The 18,088-nt window shown below is 53.6% G+C and overlaps 1 protein-coding gene and 1 long non-coding RNA gene across 2 annotated transcripts in view; one reads left to right on the top strand and one right to left on the bottom strand.

Moving 5' to 3' along the window:
* Nucleotides 1–2,093: 2,093 nt before the first annotated feature.
* Nucleotides 2,094–18,088, bottom strand: part of MUC12 (mucin 12, cell surface associated) — a 58,276-nt gene continuing 42,281 nt past the window's right edge. Inside the window, 11 exon segments of the mRNA XM_054496433.1 lie at nucleotides 2,094–2,438; nucleotides 3,363–3,451; nucleotides 5,335–5,411; nucleotides 6,933–7,094; nucleotides 7,867–8,029; nucleotides 8,119–8,190; nucleotides 8,560–8,711; nucleotides 11,841–11,905; nucleotides 12,243–12,370; nucleotides 14,429–14,530; nucleotides 15,492–16,783. Of these exon segments, the coding sequence (XP_054352408.1) occupies nucleotides 2,397–2,438; nucleotides 3,363–3,451; nucleotides 5,335–5,411; nucleotides 6,933–7,094; nucleotides 7,867–8,029; nucleotides 8,119–8,190; nucleotides 8,560–8,711; nucleotides 11,841–11,905; nucleotides 12,243–12,370; nucleotides 14,429–14,530; nucleotides 15,492–16,783 (2,344 nt within the window). The 3' untranslated portion in view covers nucleotides 2,094–2,396.
* On the top strand, nucleotides 4,544–9,222 carry LOC134739919 (uncharacterized). Its single transcript, XR_010127034.1, has 3 exons — nucleotides 4,544–4,710; nucleotides 6,566–6,651; nucleotides 8,633–9,222. It is a non-coding gene; the product is annotated as an uncharacterized LOC134739919 (long non-coding RNA).

Raw genomic sequence — 18,088 nt, 5'->3', positions numbered from 1 at the left:
GTCTGGGTGACATCGCCACAGGGTGACATCTCGAGGGGCAGGGACCCTGAGGTCTATGGGTCCAGTTTCTGCCTTGGTTCCCTTGCGCCCTTCTCTGGGGGCAGGTGAGGGGCAGAGGGAGCTCCCAGAGAGTCCAACTGGAACCCACTGTCATCCCTCCTGCCCTGAGCCCCCCGGGTCCCCATAGCCATGAAGCCCAAAGCAGCTGAGCTGGAACGATCCTCAGAGGTCCTAATGCCTTGTCTTTTGGGGAGACTGAGGCAGGAGATGAACTGAGCGGCCCCAGGGTGCACAACTGGTTCATGGCAGGATTAGAATCTGGGGTTGCTGAAACGCCATTTTATGCCCATTTGGCTATGTCCCGGAAATATTCCTGGGGCACACAGCAGGGTGTGCTGGTGTGGGAGGCGACAGGGAGTTGGCGGGAACATTCACTGGGTAAGGATAGACTCTAATATGGGTTGAGCACCAGTCTTGTGCCAGGGATCATGCCTGGGGGAGCTCTTTTCAATCCTAGCAGCTGCCCTAAAAAGCAGGTGTTATTATTCTTAATTTCCGGAGGGGAGACTGAGGCTCAGAAGGGGAAACTAAGGCTCAGAGACCTCAACTGGAAGAGGCTCCAATGCCCTGGCTCTTCCCCCAAAGCTCGCTGGGGAGAGAAGAGAAGTCCAGGGGGTGGGCACAGGGCTGAGCTCCAGGCAGAGGGCACCCCCCATTGGTGTCCTGGAGGCAGCCCTCCCTCGGGGATGGGCAGACAGAGCAGGCTGGCCCCTGGGATGGGGGCCTGGTGGGCAGCGGGATGTGGGGGTCACTCACCCTGCTCTGCAGCAGCTTGTGGGGGCAAGAGCGAGAGGACCAAGGTCAGCAGACACAGAGCCATGGTCCCTGGCCTCGGCATCGGAGCTCTGAGCACGTCTCACTTGCCCGTCACCCCCAGAGGAGCTGGCGAAATGAGCCTCAGAGAAGGAAACTCATAAATAAATGGGTGCCAGAGACCTTTGGTCCCTGAGACACTGGGAATCAGGGGCCAGCCTGAGCCTGAGTCAGTCTGGAAGCTTCCCTCATGACTTGGGGCGCAGGGCCTGTTTCAGGCCAAAGGGCAGAGGGAGGGGGTGCCTCTCCCTGGCCCTGCAGCCCATAGGCATGAGGGTTATCAGCTTTATCACCCCAACAGACGGGCAGCCCAGGGGGCCTGTAGGAGCCAGCGGGGAGCTGATGAGATCCCCTGACTGAGGGTGGTGGGAGACGGGCAAGAGGGACCGGGCCTGAGCTGGGAAAGGAGGAGAGTACCACCTGCATTTGACCCTAACCCCTAGCAGGGACACCCCCTTTGTCTCTTTTCTAACCCTTCTTATTGGCCGGGTATGGTGGCTCACACCTGTAATCCCAGCACTTTGGGAGGCTGACGCGGGAAGATCACTTGAGATGAGGAGTTTGAGACCAACCTGGCCAACATGATGAAACCCCATCTCTACTAAAAATACAAAAATCAGCCAGACATGGTGGCGGGCACCTGTAATCCCAGCTACTCAGGAGGCTGAGGCAGGAGAATCGCTTGAACCTGGGAGGCGGAGGTTGCAGCGAGCCAAGATCGTGCCTCCATACTCCAGCCTGGGCAACAGAGCAAGACTCTGTCTCAGAAAAAATAAATAAATAAAATAACCCTTCTTATTGTCCTATGAGTATGCCCTGAAGACATAGCCATGCCTGGGAAGGGAGTTCTTGGGTTTGGTCTGTGGGTTCCGAGGTAAGCATGGCTCCATGGCCATCTGGAGTGACCCTGCCCTGTGCAAGCTCAGCAGAGCCAAGCGCTCACTCCCTGACCAACTGGGGTTGAACCTGAGGTCCTCTCCTGACCCCAGAACCTGACATTAGGCTTTTCTGCCACAGGGACCTCAGCAGAGGTAGGCCTAGCCCTGTCCTGACTGGAGCAGGGGAGGGGGCTCCCTGCCAGGACACAGGAAGGGGCCCAGAGCATTCGTTCCATGCCCCATTCAGCAGCCAGTCCTGGGAGATATCCTGTCCCAGGAGGGCTCTGACCCCCAACCTGACCCCAACTGCAGAAGGAGGGGAAGGAAACCTCTCACTTCTCATTCTGAGCTTTAAGATTTGCTTTTATTGGTAGGGAAATTCCAGAGTGGGGAGCCACCCAGGAGGAGACAGAGGTGCCAAGGCTTTTGGGAGTCTGGAAACTCCTGGATGGAGGGGCTTACAGCCCCCAACCTTCCCCAGCAGGAGCACAGGCAGGGGACTGGCCAAGTCTGTCAGCTTAGAGCAGGACCGGCTTCAGGGCCTGACTTCGGTCTCCTCTTGACCAACCCCGGAGGCCAGTGGTGGGCTCTGTGTGTGCAGCTCTCTTGCACAGAGATAGATGAGGGTGGGAGGCCCCAGTTGGCTCACACAGCAGATGCTACCATCTTCGGCCTCTGGATGTGGAGCTGGGGGGCAAGACAGAAAAGGTGAGGCCAAGGGGCAGACCCGGGAAAGGGGGAGCCCCAGGAGGAAGAGGGAGCCCTGGGGGGAGGAGGGATCCCCAGGGGGAGGAGGGAGTCCCGGGGGAGGGAGGGAGTCCTAGGGAGAGGAGGGAGTGAGGGGGGAGGGGGGAGTCCCAGGGGAAGGGGTAGCCCCAGGGTGAGGAGGGAGTCCTGGGGGAGGAGGGAGTCCTGGGGGAGGAGGGAGTCCCAGGGGAAGGGAGGGAGTCTCAGGGGAAGGGAGAGTGTCTCAGGGGAAGGGAGGGGGTCCCAAGGGGAAGGGAGGGAGTCTCAGGGGGAAGGGAGGGAGTCTCAGGGGAAGGGAGGGAGTCCCAAGGGGAAGGGAGGGAGTCTCAGGGGAAGGGAGGGGGTCCCAAGGGGAAGGGAGGGAGTCTCAGGGGGAAGGGAGGGAGTCTCAGGGGAAGGGAGAGTGTCTCAGGGGAAGGGAGGGAGTCCTAGGGAGAGGAGGGAGTCCTGGGGAAGGAGGGAGTCCCGGGGGAAGGGAAGGGGTCCCAGGGGGAAAGGAAGGGGTCCCGGGGGAAGGGAGTCTCAGGGGAAGGGAGGGAGTCTCAGGGGGAAGGGAGGGAGTCTCAGGGGAAGGGAGGGAGTCTCAGGGGGAAGGGAGGGAGTCTCAGGGGGAAGGGAGGGAGTCTCAGGGGAAGGGAGGGAGTCCCAAGGGGAAGGGAGGGAGTCCCAAAGGGAAGGGAGGGAGTCTCAGGGGAAGGGAGGGGGTCCCGGGGGGAAGGGAAGGGGGTCCCGGGGGGAAGGGAAGGGGGTCCCGGGGGGAAGGGAAGGGGGTCCCGGGGGGAGGAGGGAGTCCCAGGGGGAAGAGGGAACCCCAGAGGAAGTGGAGCAGCCTCAGGGGGTGGGGGCAGCTCGCAGCTGAGTCACCTCTGTGCCGGAGTCAACAGTCTCCAGGGTGGGCCGGAAGTTGTTGTAGGCGTTCTCAAGGCCGAATCTGCTCTCCCTCAGATTCTGGTCTGTAGGGAGAGGCCGTGATGAGTGATGGGAGCATTGGTGGGGGAGGACTAGGAGGCAGAGGGGATTTCCTCTAGCAAAAGGAAGAGTCAGCCCGGCATCTGCCCTACACCCTTTCCCACTGCCGACCACCCCTCCGACCCTGCATCACTGGGCTGGGGGTAAGTGCCGAGCCTGCCTGGGGAGCCGCCAGCTGGACCCCGGAACAGGAGGGAGCGGAGCAGAAGCCCCCCACATGCACGGGGTGAGGGGGGGCCACGGAAGAGCGTGCATTCAGCCCTGGACTCAGGGGTGACGTCAGAGTGGAGCGGGAGACAGGGCTGGCTCTGGGTCAGCAGGGCCGCCCTCCCTCATAGCAACGGTAACCATAGCAGGCAAAAAAGCTGCGTCTGGAATCTTCTTCCAGCATCCTCCCGGAGCACAGCGATCACTTACTTCCTGGTCCCGCAGAACCACTCACTCTCTGGACTCCGGGGCTCTCCCTGCACCTCTGACCCCTCTTTTCCTGCGTCCTCCTAGATCGGGGTCCTATACCCTACCTGTCCTTCTACGGAGGCTCCTGGGGGGGGGGGTTCCCCTTTCACCCTCCTCACTTCTCACTCTGCATTCTCCCCGATGAACGGACAAACCTCTATTCCAGTACGTGGTTCAGGCTGCAGACCCCTCCCGGAGCTTCAGACAGGCACGAGCCTTGCAGCCTCCCCCTCAGCACCCACCAGCCCCCCCAACTCAGTGTGCTCCACCGGCTGCTTCTCCCCCATCCTTCGGGGCCCAAGGGTCAGCTCAGACAATCCTAGAAATCCTCCCTCACTCCCTCTCCCTCCCCCACCTCCTCAGCCTCATCTCCACCAGGCTGCCTCTCCTCTCCCTCCCCCCACCCCCTCAGCCTCACTTCCTCCACCTGGTCTCCCTGCTTTAGTGCTCCCTGAGTGGCCTTTTGAGTAAAAAAAATTCAAAATGTGACCGGGCATGGTGGTTCACGCCTGTAATCCCAGCACTTTGGGAGGCCAAGGCGGGCGGATCACCTAAGGTCTGGAGTTCGAGACCAGCCTGGACAACATGATGAAACCCTGTCTCTGCCGTCTCTACTAAAGATACAAAAATTAGCCACGCGTGGTGGCATGCCTGTAATCACAGCTACTAGGGAGGCTGAGGGCAGGAGAATCGCTTGAACCTGGGAGACAGAGGTTGCGGTGAGCCAAGATCGCGCCACTGTACTCCAGCCTGGGCGACAGAGCGAGACTCTGTCTCACAAAAAAAGGTGGGTGGCCAAAGCCCCTCAACCCCCCCACCCCATTCCCAAAGCCCTGCCAACCTCACGTCCCTCACTCTTTCTTTGTGAGATTGACCTGCCTTCCCTTCCCCGCCAAAAGCAAGTTCCTTCCCAACTGCAGGCGTTTCTCATGCAGTGCCCCCTGCCTGGGGTGCCCTTTCCCTTGTCCTCACTGGGATAAGGCCTCCCTGCTTACTGGGCTCCCACTGTGTTAAAGGAGGAAGCACACCTGCTTACTCACCTGCTCAAGTGTCAGTCTCACCTGGGGGCTTATCTGACCCCCCATCCCCACCCAGGCTGGGTCAGGTCCACCCCTCTGCTCCCTCTGCCCTGGGAATGGCCCTATCACCCCGCTTATCTGAGTGTGCATTGGATGCCCTCACTGAGTTGGTCTCTGGGGGCAGGATCTCGTTCTCAACCACTCCTGCACCCTTGCACACAGCAGGGGTGGTGTCTGGGTCCAGGGCTGCAGCGGCAGGTGGGGAACAGGCTGTCAGCCACAGCTACCCCGAAGGGGGGCAGGACCCCATGTCACCCCCACAGGCACAGGCACCGCCCTGCCTTTCTTCACCCTCCAGCTCTGCTCATCTCCTTGACCTTAACTAGAGGTACCTTCCCAGATGGCCGTCTTCTGGAAGATGCCAGGGGTGCCTTCCTTTTGCCACTCTTGAGGCACATCATACTGTTCCCTGCAGACAGAAATGCCGTGAGCAGCTGTAGGCAAGGAGGCTGAGGAGGGACTTGGTGGACCCTGACCTTCAGCTTCCCTCGAGGGGACAGTCACAACCGCACCCCGAGTCAGAGATGGCAGCGATGATGGCAGAGAACAAAAAGTAGCATCACCATGGCTTCCCCTCTACCAAGGCAGGCACTGGCCAGGCCTCCTGGCTGCCCCTCACTCCCTTTAGTGGGCCTCAGTTTCCATATCCATGAGATGGGGGCATAGGATAGCTCCCTTCAGTTGCTGACTTCGGGTCAGGTACTGTGCCAGGGTTTCCCAGCAACCTTCACAGGTGCGTCTTATCCCATTCTACAGCTGGGAAAAGAGAGACCCAGACGCTCCATCTCAGCTTCCCCATGTGGTGCTGTGCTCTGTGGTGGCCAAGGGAGTGATAACTAACTGCGGGGAATGTCATTACATAGTCTAATTTCCACACATAAGCTTCTGTTTCCATTCTCTGTGTTATGGTTTGAATGTGTCCCTTAAAGTTCATGTGTTGGAAATTTAATCCCCAAGGCAGCAATGCTGAGAGGTAGGACCTTGAAGACATGATTAGGTCATGAAGGTGCTGTCCTTGTGAATGGAGTAACGTCATTATCTTGAAAGTGGGTGTGTAATAAAAGCGAGTTCAGACAGCCAGGGGTGGCAGCTCACACCTGTAATCCCAACAACTTTGGAGGCTGAGGTGAGAGGACTGCTTGAGGCCAGGAGTTTCAGACCAGCCTGGGCAATATAGTGAGACCCTATTTCTACAACACATTTAATTTAATTTAATTTAATTTAAGGCCAGGCACAGTGGCTCACACCTGTAATCTCAGCACTTTGGGAAGCCAGGGTGGGTGGATCACTTGAGGTCAGGAGTTCGAGACCAGCCTGGCCAACATGGTGAAACCCTGTCTCTACTAAAAATACAAAAATTAGCCAGGCATGGTGGAATGCACTTGTAATCCCAGCTACTCGAGAGGCTGAGGCATGAGAATCGCTTCAATCTGGGAGGCAGAGGTTGCAGTGAGCCGAGATCATGCCACTGCACTCCAGCCTGGGTGACAGCAAGACCCTGTCTCTTAAAGAAAAAAAAAAAGTGAGTTCAGCGCTCTCTTCCTCTCTGTCCATGTGATGCAGACTGCCATGTTGCCATGCTGTGATGCAGCAAGAAAGTCCTCACCAGATGCAGCCCCTTGATCTTGGACTTCCCAGCCTCCAAAACTGTGAGCCAAATAAACTTCTATTGTTTATCAATTACCCAGTGGTGGTATTCTGCTATAATAGCACAAAATAGACTAAAACACTCTGCCAAATTGATGTATCCTATAGGAAGGCCACCCTTTGCTGCACCCAGGGCTGGGAGGGTCTGGGCACCCCATCTGGCCTCAGCTGACCTCTCTGATTGCTGGCCTGGAAGGAGCAGAGTCTTAGGACACTCAGACAGTGGCCACCCCAGGATCTGTCCCCTCTGTCTGGGCCTGCGGTGCTGGCCCCACAAGCTCACCTGTGCTGTTTTCTCTGGGATAGGCTGAATAAGATGGCTAGGATGATCAATGCGAGCAGCAGCACCGCCATCACAGCCCCCACGATCCCATACACGAGGCTCTTGGCGATGTTGAATTCACAGGTCTCTCCCCAGTACCAATGTGTGTCCGTATTTGGGCACCTGGGGACACAGACAAGCTCAGGCTGATCCCCCGGGATCCCTCACATCCAATATCCCAAGGGCTAACCCACTCTCCTAAGCACAGGGAACCAGATCTCCCTCACTCCAAGGGCTGGAGCTCAGCCCCCAGAGAGCCTGGGTCCCTGACTTCCTCAGGCTGATGGGCACTGAGGCAGTTGGAGACCTGGAGACTGTAGATCAGGAATTGAAATGACTAGGGCTCAGAGGGACCTGAGAGTGTTGGGTGGCTTGTCCCAGACACGTACCATTCACCCACCTAATCTCTAAGCATCTGCCACCTAAATGGGCCTGTTATCATGTTTTTTATTTTGCACTTTAATTTATGGTCTGTGGACTTAGTGCTCTGGCTGCAGCTAGAGGTAATCTTGACAGCATGGCAGAGATGACATAAGAGAAATTAACAATATAGACAGATATAGAGATTGAGATAGAGATACAGACAAAGATAGAGATAGAGATACAGATACAGACAAAGATAGAGATAGAGATAGATTTGGAAATTGACAGCATGAACTTTCTCAGGAAGGGATTGCCCAGCTCTGGGACCTCTGTGTCTATAATCTACTCCTACTCCTCACTCTTGTGGGTGTGGGGGGTGGGAATGAGGTTACAGGGGAGAGGTATGTCCAGGAGTGGGGAGGAGGCACCTCCCAAGCTCTACTCAATCCCCCAACCCTGTGGGTGACTGCTGGGGAGGGGGAGGGCCCTATCACCAGGACAGAGCGGGTGCTGGGCTTGTGGGGACACTCACAGGCAGCGGGGGCCACTGCGTTGCAGCTGACATGTGCCCAGGTTACAGTTCATTTGCGACTGCGTTCCTTTGGTGCACTTGTTCACACAGGCCACCTTCCCATCCAAGACATCCACATAGTAGAACTGGGCATATCCTTCAGCAGCCTTCTGGGTACATTGCTCTGGGGGAGAGGGGCGGGCAGCATGCATGAGCCTGGCCAAAGCACCCCAGCCCCCACTCTTAGTGCCCACGCTCCACGTAGTCGCTTACCCTGGAAGTCAAAGCCCAGCGTCACCGATGAATCCACGAAAGTGTCCTCTTCACTATAGCACAGTATGGCCTCTGCCGAGAGTGGATGGGAAGGAAGATGGAACAGAAACACCTCCTTCTGCCTCCCTGGGGGTAGCCAGGCCTCTCTCTTCTATACCATGCCCTCCCCTGGGCCAATGCCTGTGGGGGTCTTTGCCCACCCTAGACATGCAGCTGGGCTTGTGAGGAGGCTCAAATGGGGATATGACAGCCTCAGCCTGGGACCGAGAGGGGGCTGTTGGGAGCAGCTTTGGGATCTGGGGAAGGCACCCTGGGCCTGGCTTCTGGGTTCCTGTGGCAGAAGTCTTCGGAGTCCCAGAAGAAAGAAGACAGGGGAGGGAGAGGTCAAGGTCACGATCTCCAAGACACCCACAGGTGTCAAGGGGTTTTAGGTGAGCTTACTTCTGCAGGAATCAGGATCAACAAGAGTTGTTCTGGTTTCATTCATAATCTTGGCCTTTACAATCTCTGCCAGGTTTTCAAACAGTTCCTCATACTCTAAAGTGTAGTCTGCCTCCAGGATGACATCGCTCTGGACCACAATGCTACCATTGCTGGAAGTGGGAATCGTTTCATCGGTTACCCATGTCACCACCCAGCCAGCAAGCGGAGCCCAAGCACCCAGAGTGGTAATGGGAGATGAAGCTGCCATGTGACCCAGAGGTGAGAAAGAATACAGAGTCTTCCCTCCAGCAGCTAACCATCCAGACATAGGGAGGAGAGCAAAACGATTCAAGATCTCAAATATCAGTGATCACAATAAATGCCAATGAGTGAAATTCATCTCTCACAAACTAGAGGCTCTTGGATGAATAGGTAGAGAAATTTGTATCCCTGTGTCCTGTTGATGTGAAAGTAAAATAGTGCAGCTGCTATGGAAAACAGTATGGAGCTCTTCAAAAAATTTAAAATAAAATTAATGCATGATCCAGCAATTCTACTTCTGGGTAGATACACAAAATAACTGAAAGCAGGTCTTGAATTTATATTTGTACCCTTGTGTTTTTAGTAGCATTATTTACCATAGCCAAAAGGTGGAAGCAAATCAAGGGTCCATCAACAGACAAATGGAGAAACAAATGTGGTCTATTGTGGAATATTATTTAGCCTTAAAAAGGAAGGACAGGGCAGGAAGTGCGGTGGCTCATGGCTATCATCCCAGCAATTTGGGAGACCGAGGTGGGAGGACTGCTTGAGGCCAGGAGTTCAAGACCAGCCTGGGCAACATGATGAGACCCCATCTCTAAAAAAATACAAAAATTAGCCAGCCAAGTTGGTGCACGCTTGTAGTCCCAGCTACTCAGGAGGCTGCGGCAGGAGGAACACTTGAGCCCAGGAGTTTGAGGCTGTGGTGAGCTATGATTGCACCACTGCACTTCAGGCAACAGAACAAGACCCCATTTTTTTAAATTTAAAAAAGAAAGAAAAAGGTAAGTTTCTAACCTAGAAGCTACTCCTTCAATAGCCAATGATGCAGCTGCGGGGAGAGATCTTGAGACAAGGCAAGTCATCTTGTCACTGTCATTTTGAAAGATAAGTCAGTAGTAGGACTCAGGAGGACTTGGACAAAAAAATTCCTGAGCCAAAATGGAAAGACCAGGGTGCCGATGCTGAGCCAGGGGCAAGGTTGGGGCACTGGGACCCTCTCTTCCCTGCTGCAAGGACACGGCACCCTTCCCACCCCTCTATCTGCCTCTTTCCATTCTCCACTGGGGGCTCTGGCTAGATCTTAAATGTTGGTGCTTTCCAGCTTCATTCCTGGGAGACCCTCGTTTTGTGCCATGACCCTCCCTCGCTCCCGACCTGGGCCATCTCATCCCACTCCCAGGACTTCCAGTGACATCCATCTGGGGATACAAATGCCTGTGTCTCTCATAAGACCCTTTAGAGGCTGGGTGTGGTGGCTCACACTTGTGATCCCAGCACTTTGGGAGGCCGAGGCGGGAGGATCACTTGAACCCAGGAGTTTGAGACCAGCCTGGGCAACATAGCAAGACCCCATCTCTGCAAAAATTACAAAAATTAGGCCAGGGGCAGTGGCTTACACCTGCAATCCCAGCATTTTGGGAGGCCAAGGCGGGCGGATCACTTGAGGTCAGGAGTTCGAGACCAGCCTGGCCAACATGGTGAAACCCTGTCTCTACTAAAAATACAAAATTTAGCCGGGTGTGATGACATGTGCCTGTAGTCTCAGCTACTCGGGAAGCTAAGGCAGGATAATCACTTGAACCTGGGAGGTGGAAGCTGCAGTGAGCTGAGATTGCACCACTGTACTCCAGCCCAGGCGACAGAGCAAGACTCTGTCTCAAAAAAAGCAAAACAAAAAAATTACAAAAATTAGCCAAGCACGATGGCGCAGGCCTGTAGCCCCGGCTACTTGAGAGGCTGAGGTGGGAGGATTGCTTGAACCCGAGAGGTTGAGCCTGCAGTGAGCCATAATTATGCCACTGCATTCCAGCCTGGACAAGAGAGCGAGACCCTGCCCCCCGATCCCCCCAAAATAAGACCCTTTAGGGCATATTCCACTGCTGCATCACGCAACCACTCCATGTGGCTGGGCCCCGGGCACTTGAAACTTGATGTGGTGCACACTGAACTCATCATCTCCTTCCCCTGTTCTACCCCTCGTGACATTCCTCGACCCAGCACAGGGCACCCCACACCTCCAGCAGCCCAGAAATCTGCCCTCGTTCCTCTTTCTTCCCTCCCTCGTCTCCTGCAGCAAATCCCATGATCTGCTGGTCCTGCCTCCCAAAGACCTTTCACACTGGACCTGTTTTCTCCTCTACTGTCACCTATCTGGTGTAGGCCACCATCATCTCCAGTACAGACTTCTGCTTACGCAGTCTCCACCCTACAGCCAGACTGAGCTGTCTACTCTGCAGACCAGACACTATCCCTCATGGGCCTACACTGCTGATGCCGAAAGTCTAACTAACTTGGCATGAGCCATCTTTCCAGCCTCCTCCCCCATCACTGCTCCTTTGCTCTTAAGCACCCAGCTGTTCCGAGCGTCTTTAGGTTCCTGGAATCTGCCCTCCTCTCTCTCCCCTCTGGGCTGCTTCTCATCGATTCCCTCTGCTGCAACTGCCTCTCCTTCCCTTCCCTCTCTCTGGATCATTCCTCCTCATCCTTCAAGCCTCAGTTTTGCTGTTACATTTTTTTTTCTTTTTGTAGAGATGGGGTCTCACTATGTTGCCCAGGCTAGTCTTGAATTCCTGGCCTGAAGTGATGCTCCCCCCTTGGCCTCCCAAAGCATTGAGATTACATGCATGAACCACCATGCCCAGCCTGTTGCCAGTTTTTCCAGGAAGAATTCCTTTTGCCTCACCAAGCTTTGCTTTTGGGACCTCTCCCAGGGCACCCTGTGTGCCCCTCACTGAAACTCTAAGCAGACTGCTTAGCCACTTTTCTATCTGTGTTCTGCCACTCTGAGCTCCAGGAAAACTGGGACTACTGTGTTCCCAGCACCCAGCAGGGGGCTGGCTTTCAACAAATGTGTGTTGAGTGGATGAATAAATGAAGAATGAAAGGTGTCACAGCCTCCGGTGTTACCTAGCGGCTGCAGGCCTCTCTGACCCAACCAGTATTGATATTCTAGCCATTCGTGATAGGAGGAGGCAGGAAAGCAGGGACAAGGAGGATTTCTCCACATCTATAAACCTGCCCCCCAATATACTCACAGCAATCTCCGAATGTTCACCCCTCTATACTGCGGAAGATTGTCGCCCTTCAAAATGACATCCATCTGAAAGAAACAAGGTAGCGAAGGTCACACAGAGCTAGAGCGTGAAGACTCTCCTGTTCCCTCCCCTTCTTGAGGCAGCCCTAGGCACCTTTCTGTGGAGCCCAGGTAAGGTCCCATAGGAAGAACCACCAACCCAGGAAGCTCCCTCTGCCGTAATGTGGGTCACGTGGGGCTGAAGGCTGGAAGCTCTCAGAGGACCTCCTTTCAAGACTTAGGGAGACTGGTAGGGAGGGGGCTCATGAGCAGAAGAACTCAGATCACTAAGTTGGGGTGCACCCCCCAATTTCCTCTCACGTGGGACATCACCCTGCTGTGTCTGGGTGTGCCCTAATCTTACCCGATTCTTGAAGAGGGTACTGAAGTTCTGGTATTCCTGGGAGGATGAGTCATTCATCTTTTCTGTGAAATTTCTGTAAGTCACTTTCACCGTCATACCTAAAGTGGCGTTGAGTTTTTCTGGGGTTTCTGTGGGAAAAGGCCATGGTATGTGTGAGACAGCGACCTCCCAATAATGTCCCCCAGGATTGATACATTCTCTGCCTGTGGGTGTCTTGAAGGTGAAAGAAACTTAAGAGGAAGGTGGGGTCACTGTTCCCTGTCTCCCAAAACCCTGAGGAGCCAGTGGCCAGGAGGGAAAGGGACAGAACTAAGTACAGAAGCCCTCTGATGAGGGGGGCAGGTGAGCTAATGGAAAGGGCCCTGGGCCAGGTGCTGTGGCTCACACCTGTAATCCCAGTGCATTGGGGAGATGGGAAGACCTGCCTGGGCAACAAAGCGAGACCCTGTCTCCACAAAAATAAAAAAATTAACCAGGCGTGGTAGTGCACACCTGTAGTCCCAGCTACTCGGGAGGCTGAGGCCGGAGGATAACTTGAGCCCAGGAGTTCGAGGCTGTGGTGAGCTATGATCTGCACCTCTGCACTCCAGCCTGGGCCACAGAGTGAGACCCTATCTCAAAAGAAATGGAGGTTCCTAAAACTAAAAATAGAGCTACCGGCCAGGCGCGGTGGCTCACACCTGTAATCCCAGCACTTTGGGAGGCCGAGGCGGGTGGATCGCGAGGTCAGGAGATCAAGACAATCCTGGCTAACACGGTGAAGCCCCATCTCTACTAAAAAGAAAAAAGAAAAAAAAAAATAGCCGGGCGTGGTGGCAGGCACCTGTAGTCCCAGCTACTCGGGAGGCTGAGGCAGGAGAATGACGTGAACCTGGGAGGTGGAGCTTGCAGTGAGCCAAGATCGTGCCACTGCACTCCAGCCTGGGCAACAGAGCAAGACTCCATCTCAAAAAATAAAAAATAAAAATAGAGCTACCATACAACCCAGCAATCCCACTGCTGGGTATATACCCAAAAGAAAGGAAATCAGTACATCGAAGAGATCTCTGCACTCCCATGTTTGTTGCTGTTCACAATAGCCAAGACTTGGGAAGCAACCCAAGTGTCCATCAACAGATGAATGGATAGAGAAAATGTGGTACATATACACAATGGAGTACTATTCAGCCATCAAAAAGAATGAGATGCTGTCAATTGCAACAACATGGATGGAACTGGAGGTCATTGTTAAGTGAAATAAACCAGGCACAGAAAGACAAACATTGCATGTTCTCACTTATTAGTGGAATCTAAAAGTCCAAACAATTGAACTAATGGAGGCAGAGAGTAGAAGGATGGCTACCAGAGGCTGGGAAGGGTAGTAGGGTGGAGGTGAGAGGGAGGTGGGCATGGTTAATGGGTACAAAAAATGTATAGTTAGAAAGGATGAATAAGACCTAGTATTTAACACAACAGCGTGACTATAGTCAATAATAATTTAATTGTACATTTAAAAACAACTAAAATAGCTGGGTGCGATGGCTCATGCCTGTAATCCCAGCACTTTGGGAGGCCGAGGCAGGAGGATCACCTAAGATCAGTAGTTCCATACCAGCCTGGCCAATATGGTGAAACTCCATCCCTATTAAAAATAACAAAAATTAGCCAGGCATGGTGGCCCATGGCTGTAATCTCAACTACTCAGGAGGCTGAGGCAGGAGAATCACCTGAACCCAGGAGGTGGAGGTTGCAGTGAGCAAAGATCGTGCCATCACACTCCAGCCTAGGAGACAGAGCAAGACTCCCTCTCAAAAAATAAAATAAAATAACTAAAATAGTACAATTGGATTGTTTGTAACATAAAGGTTAAATGCTTGAGGGAATGTGTACCCCATTCTCCATGCTGTGATTATTACACATTGCATTCCTGTAACAAATCATCTCATGTATACTCCGTAAATATATACATCTACTGTGTACCCCTAAAAATTAAAAATAAAAAAATCGACCACCCCATTTTTCTACCTTCTACTTTTGCCCCTGAAGGCAAAGGTAGATGGTTCGTGCTCTCCCTACAGTGTTGCTGGGAAGAGTCACACCTCCTCCACCTGCAAGTGAGGCAGTGGCTGATCCTTCCAACACTGCCATGCTGTTTTCAGGGGTGAAAGGGCCTGCAAAGAGCTGCAGGTCTCAGAAAAGGTCATTACCTACAGGGAAGGATTCCAGAGGGGACAAGCACTTGTAACCAATGTAGCCTTGGGGACAGATGCATTGTTTTCCATTCCAAATTTGTCCTTCCTGGCACAACCCTGTGGAGAGATAGAATCCACAGCAGTCACTGTGGGAGCCAAAAGAGCAAAAACATGCACTCCCATTCCAGATCCAGTCACTCAGCATTGCACTGGAGAGCAGGACGATGCCAGATGACCGCACAGCAACGAAGACGCCTCTGCTGCCACCCCTGCCCCCGGGAGATAGTAAGAAAGGGAGGAGGAACAGCAGAGAGTAAGGAAACAAAAGATACAAGAAGTCCAGCTATGAAAAAAGCACTCTAATGTACCAAAAGAAGACAACTCTACCCATGGGATCACCTGGAACAGGGAGGAGAAAGAGTTGGAAATGTGGAACAAAACCACAGGAGGCCAAAGCAGACGCGGATACTCATGATAACAGACAGAAGGAGGCCGGGCGCGGTGGCTCACGCCTGTAATCCCAGCACTTTGGGAGGCTGAGGTGGGTGGATCACATGAGGTCAGGAGTTTGAGACTAGCTTGGTCAACATGGTAAAAACCTGTCTCTACTAAAAATACAAAAATTAGCAAGGCATGGTGGTGGGCACCTGTAATCCAAGCCACTCGGGATGATAACGTAGGAGAATTGCTTGAGCCCGGGAGGCAGAGGTTGCAGTGAGCCAAGATCGTGCCATTGCACCCCAGCCTGGGCAACAGAGCAACACTCTGTCTCAAAAAAAAACAAACAAACAAAAAAAAAAATCCAGAGAGGAGGGGTTCATGGAAGGATGAAAAATAAATAAATAAAACCACCCTGGAGTCATACAGGAAGGAGAGATTGTCATCATACATGTGTGGGGACCAGTGAATGGCACATGAACACTGGAAGTGGTATCGAACTTAGAAACTGGATAATCAGTAGACCCAAGTAAAGTGGAAGATAGAGGAAACGAACCAAGAGAGTTTGTAACAGATGAAGAAGACTCATGGACAGTCCTGGAGAAGAAGCTAAACGTGGATGAAATGGAAAGAGCAGTACCTGGTGCTAAGGTTTCCAGGCTTTCAGTAGACACAATTGTAGAAGTGAAGCTTGGACTGGTGTGGAAGGTGGTAGATTCCTCAGTGAGGCCTGATGTGCTGGAACTGGCAGGAAAGAGTGTTGTGTAAGTAGGGGATGGGCTGATGTAGAAAGTTGTAGATTCTCCAACGAGGTCTGTGGTTGTGGAGCGGGCAGGTAAGGGTGTTGTTCCAGTTGCATCTGAGTTGCTGGGGAAGGCTGTTGATTCCTGACCAATGTCTGTGGTTGTGAGGGTGGCAGGTAACACTCTTTGGGTGAAGCCTGGGCTGCCAAGGAAGGATGTAGATTGTTGACCATGAATGGACATTGTGTTGCTGTGAGAAAACGCTGTGGTTTCAGTTGAGCCTCGGCTGCTGTAGAAGGTGGTAGATTCCTCATTAAGGCCTGGCACTGTGGTGCTGGCAGGTGACACTGTTGACGGAGCTGAGCCTGGTTGGCTTTCAGGGGTGGTAAATTCTTGAGCAAAGGATGAGGTTGTGATGCTGCCACGGGACAGTGTTGTGTCAGTTGAGCCTGGCTTACTGTGGAAAGTTGTTGATTCCTGACTGAGGCCTGAGGTGGTGGTGCTGCCAGGGAATGCTATTGTGTGTGTTGACCCTGCTGTAGGTTCTTCACTGACGCTGGAGCTTGTCATGCTGGCAGGTGAGAGTGTTTGGTCTGCTGATCTGGAGCTACTATAAAAGATGGTAGATTTTGCACTGAGGCCTGGTGTTGGGGTACTTCCGGGTAATGTTGTTTCCGTTGAGCCTGGAGAGGTGTAGAAGGCAGTAGATTCTGCAATGCGGCCTGAGGTAGTAAAACGGGCAGGTAAGAGTGTGATTCCATTTGTATCTGGGCTGATGTGGGATACTGTTGATTTCTCACTACGACCTAAGGTTATGGAGCTGTCAGGGAAGTGTGTTGTTGCAGTTGAGCCCCGGCTGCTCTGGTAGCTTGTAGATTCAATAAGGGCAGGTGTGGTGCTAGGAGGTGAAGATATTGTGTGTGCTGTGCTGCTGTGGGAAGCTGTTGATCCTTCACTACGGCCTGAAGTTGTGGAGCTTTCAGGGAAGTGCATTGTTTGAGTTGAGCCCGGGCTGCTGTGGTAGGTTGTAGATTCTTCAACAAGGCCTGAGGTTGTGGAGCGGGCGGGTGAGGGTGTTGTTGTGGTTACAACTGGGCTGCTGTGGACTGTTGTCGATTCCTCACTAGGGCCCGATGTTGTGGAGCTGGCAGAAAAGTGGGTTGCTGGAGTTGAGCTCGGGCTGCTGTGGTAGGTTGTAGATAGCTCAACAAAGGCTGATGTGGTACTAGGAGGTGCAGGCGTAGTGTCCTTTGAGCTCGGCCAGGTCTGGAAGGTGGTAGATTCTCCCTGATGGGTTGTAGAGCCGGCAGGGGACAGTGTTGTGTGTGGCGATCCAGTGCTGCTGTGGACGGGCGTAGATGCTTCAAGGAGGCCTGAGGTTGTGGTGTTGTCAGGTAAGAGTGTTGTTTCAGTGGAGCCTGGGCTGCTGTGGAAGGTAGTAGATTCTGGACCAAGGGGTGATGCTGTGGTACTACCAGGGGACAGTGTTGTGTCTGTGGAGCCTGGGCTGCTGTGGGAAGCTGTAGATTCCTGACTGAGGCCTGGCATGGTGGTACTGCCAGGGAACGCTGTTGTGTGCGTTGAGCCTGGTCGGCTGTGGGAGGTGGTGGATTCTTCCCTGACACCTGAGCTTCTCATGCTCGCTGGTGAGAGTGTTGTGTCTGGTGTTCTGGGGCTACTGTAGAAGGTGGTAGATTTCTCACTCAGGCCTGCTGTTGTGGTACTGCCGGGTAACGCCGTTGTTTCCATTGAGGCTGAACTGCTGGGTGAGGTTGTAGGTTCTCCAAGAAGAACTGAGGTTGCGGAGAGGGTAGTGAAGAGTGTTGTTCCCGTTGCATCTGGGCTGCTGTGGACTGTTGTTGATTCCTCACTACGGCCCAAGGTTGTGGAGCTGGCAGAAAAGTGTGTTGTTGCAGTTGAGCTCGGGCGGCTGTGGTAGGTTGTGGATACTTCAACAGGGGCTGCTGTGGTGCTAGGAGGTGAAGGTGTTGTGTCACTTGAGCTTGGCCAGCTCTGGAAAGTGGTAGATTCTTCCTGAAGGCCAACGCTTGTGGAGCTGGCAGGGGTCCGTGTTGTGTGTAGCGAGCCAGTGCTGCTGTGGATGGGTGTAGATGCCTCCACGAGGCCTGAGGTTGTGGTGTCGTCAGGTAAGAGTGTGGTTTCAGTGGCGCCTGGGCTGCTGTGGAAGGTTGTAGATTGTTGACCAAGGGATGAGGCTGTGGTACTGCCAGGGGACAGTGTTGCGTCTGTTGAGCCTTGGCTGCTGTGGGAAGTTGTAGGTTCCCGACTGAGGCCTGACATGGTGGTGCTGTCAGGGAACGCTGTTGTGTGCGTTGAGCCTGGTTGACTATGGGATGTGCTGGATTCTTCACCGACGCCTGAGCTTGTTGTGGTTGCAGGTGAGAGTGTTGCATCTGGTGATCTGGGGCTAGTGTAGAAGGTGGATGATTTCTCACTGAGGCTTGGTGTTGTGGGACTGCCGGGTAAAATTGTT

Source organism: Pongo pygmaeus, chromosome 6 (genome assembly GCF_028885625.2).
Source record: "Pongo pygmaeus isolate AG05252 chromosome 6, NHGRI_mPonPyg2-v2.0_pri, whole genome shotgun sequence".
NCBI lineage: Eukaryota > Metazoa > Chordata > Mammalia > Primates > Hominidae > Pongo > Pongo pygmaeus.
The sequence above is the reverse complement of the archived record's forward strand: the minus strand, read 5'-3'. Positions and strand labels throughout refer to the sequence as shown.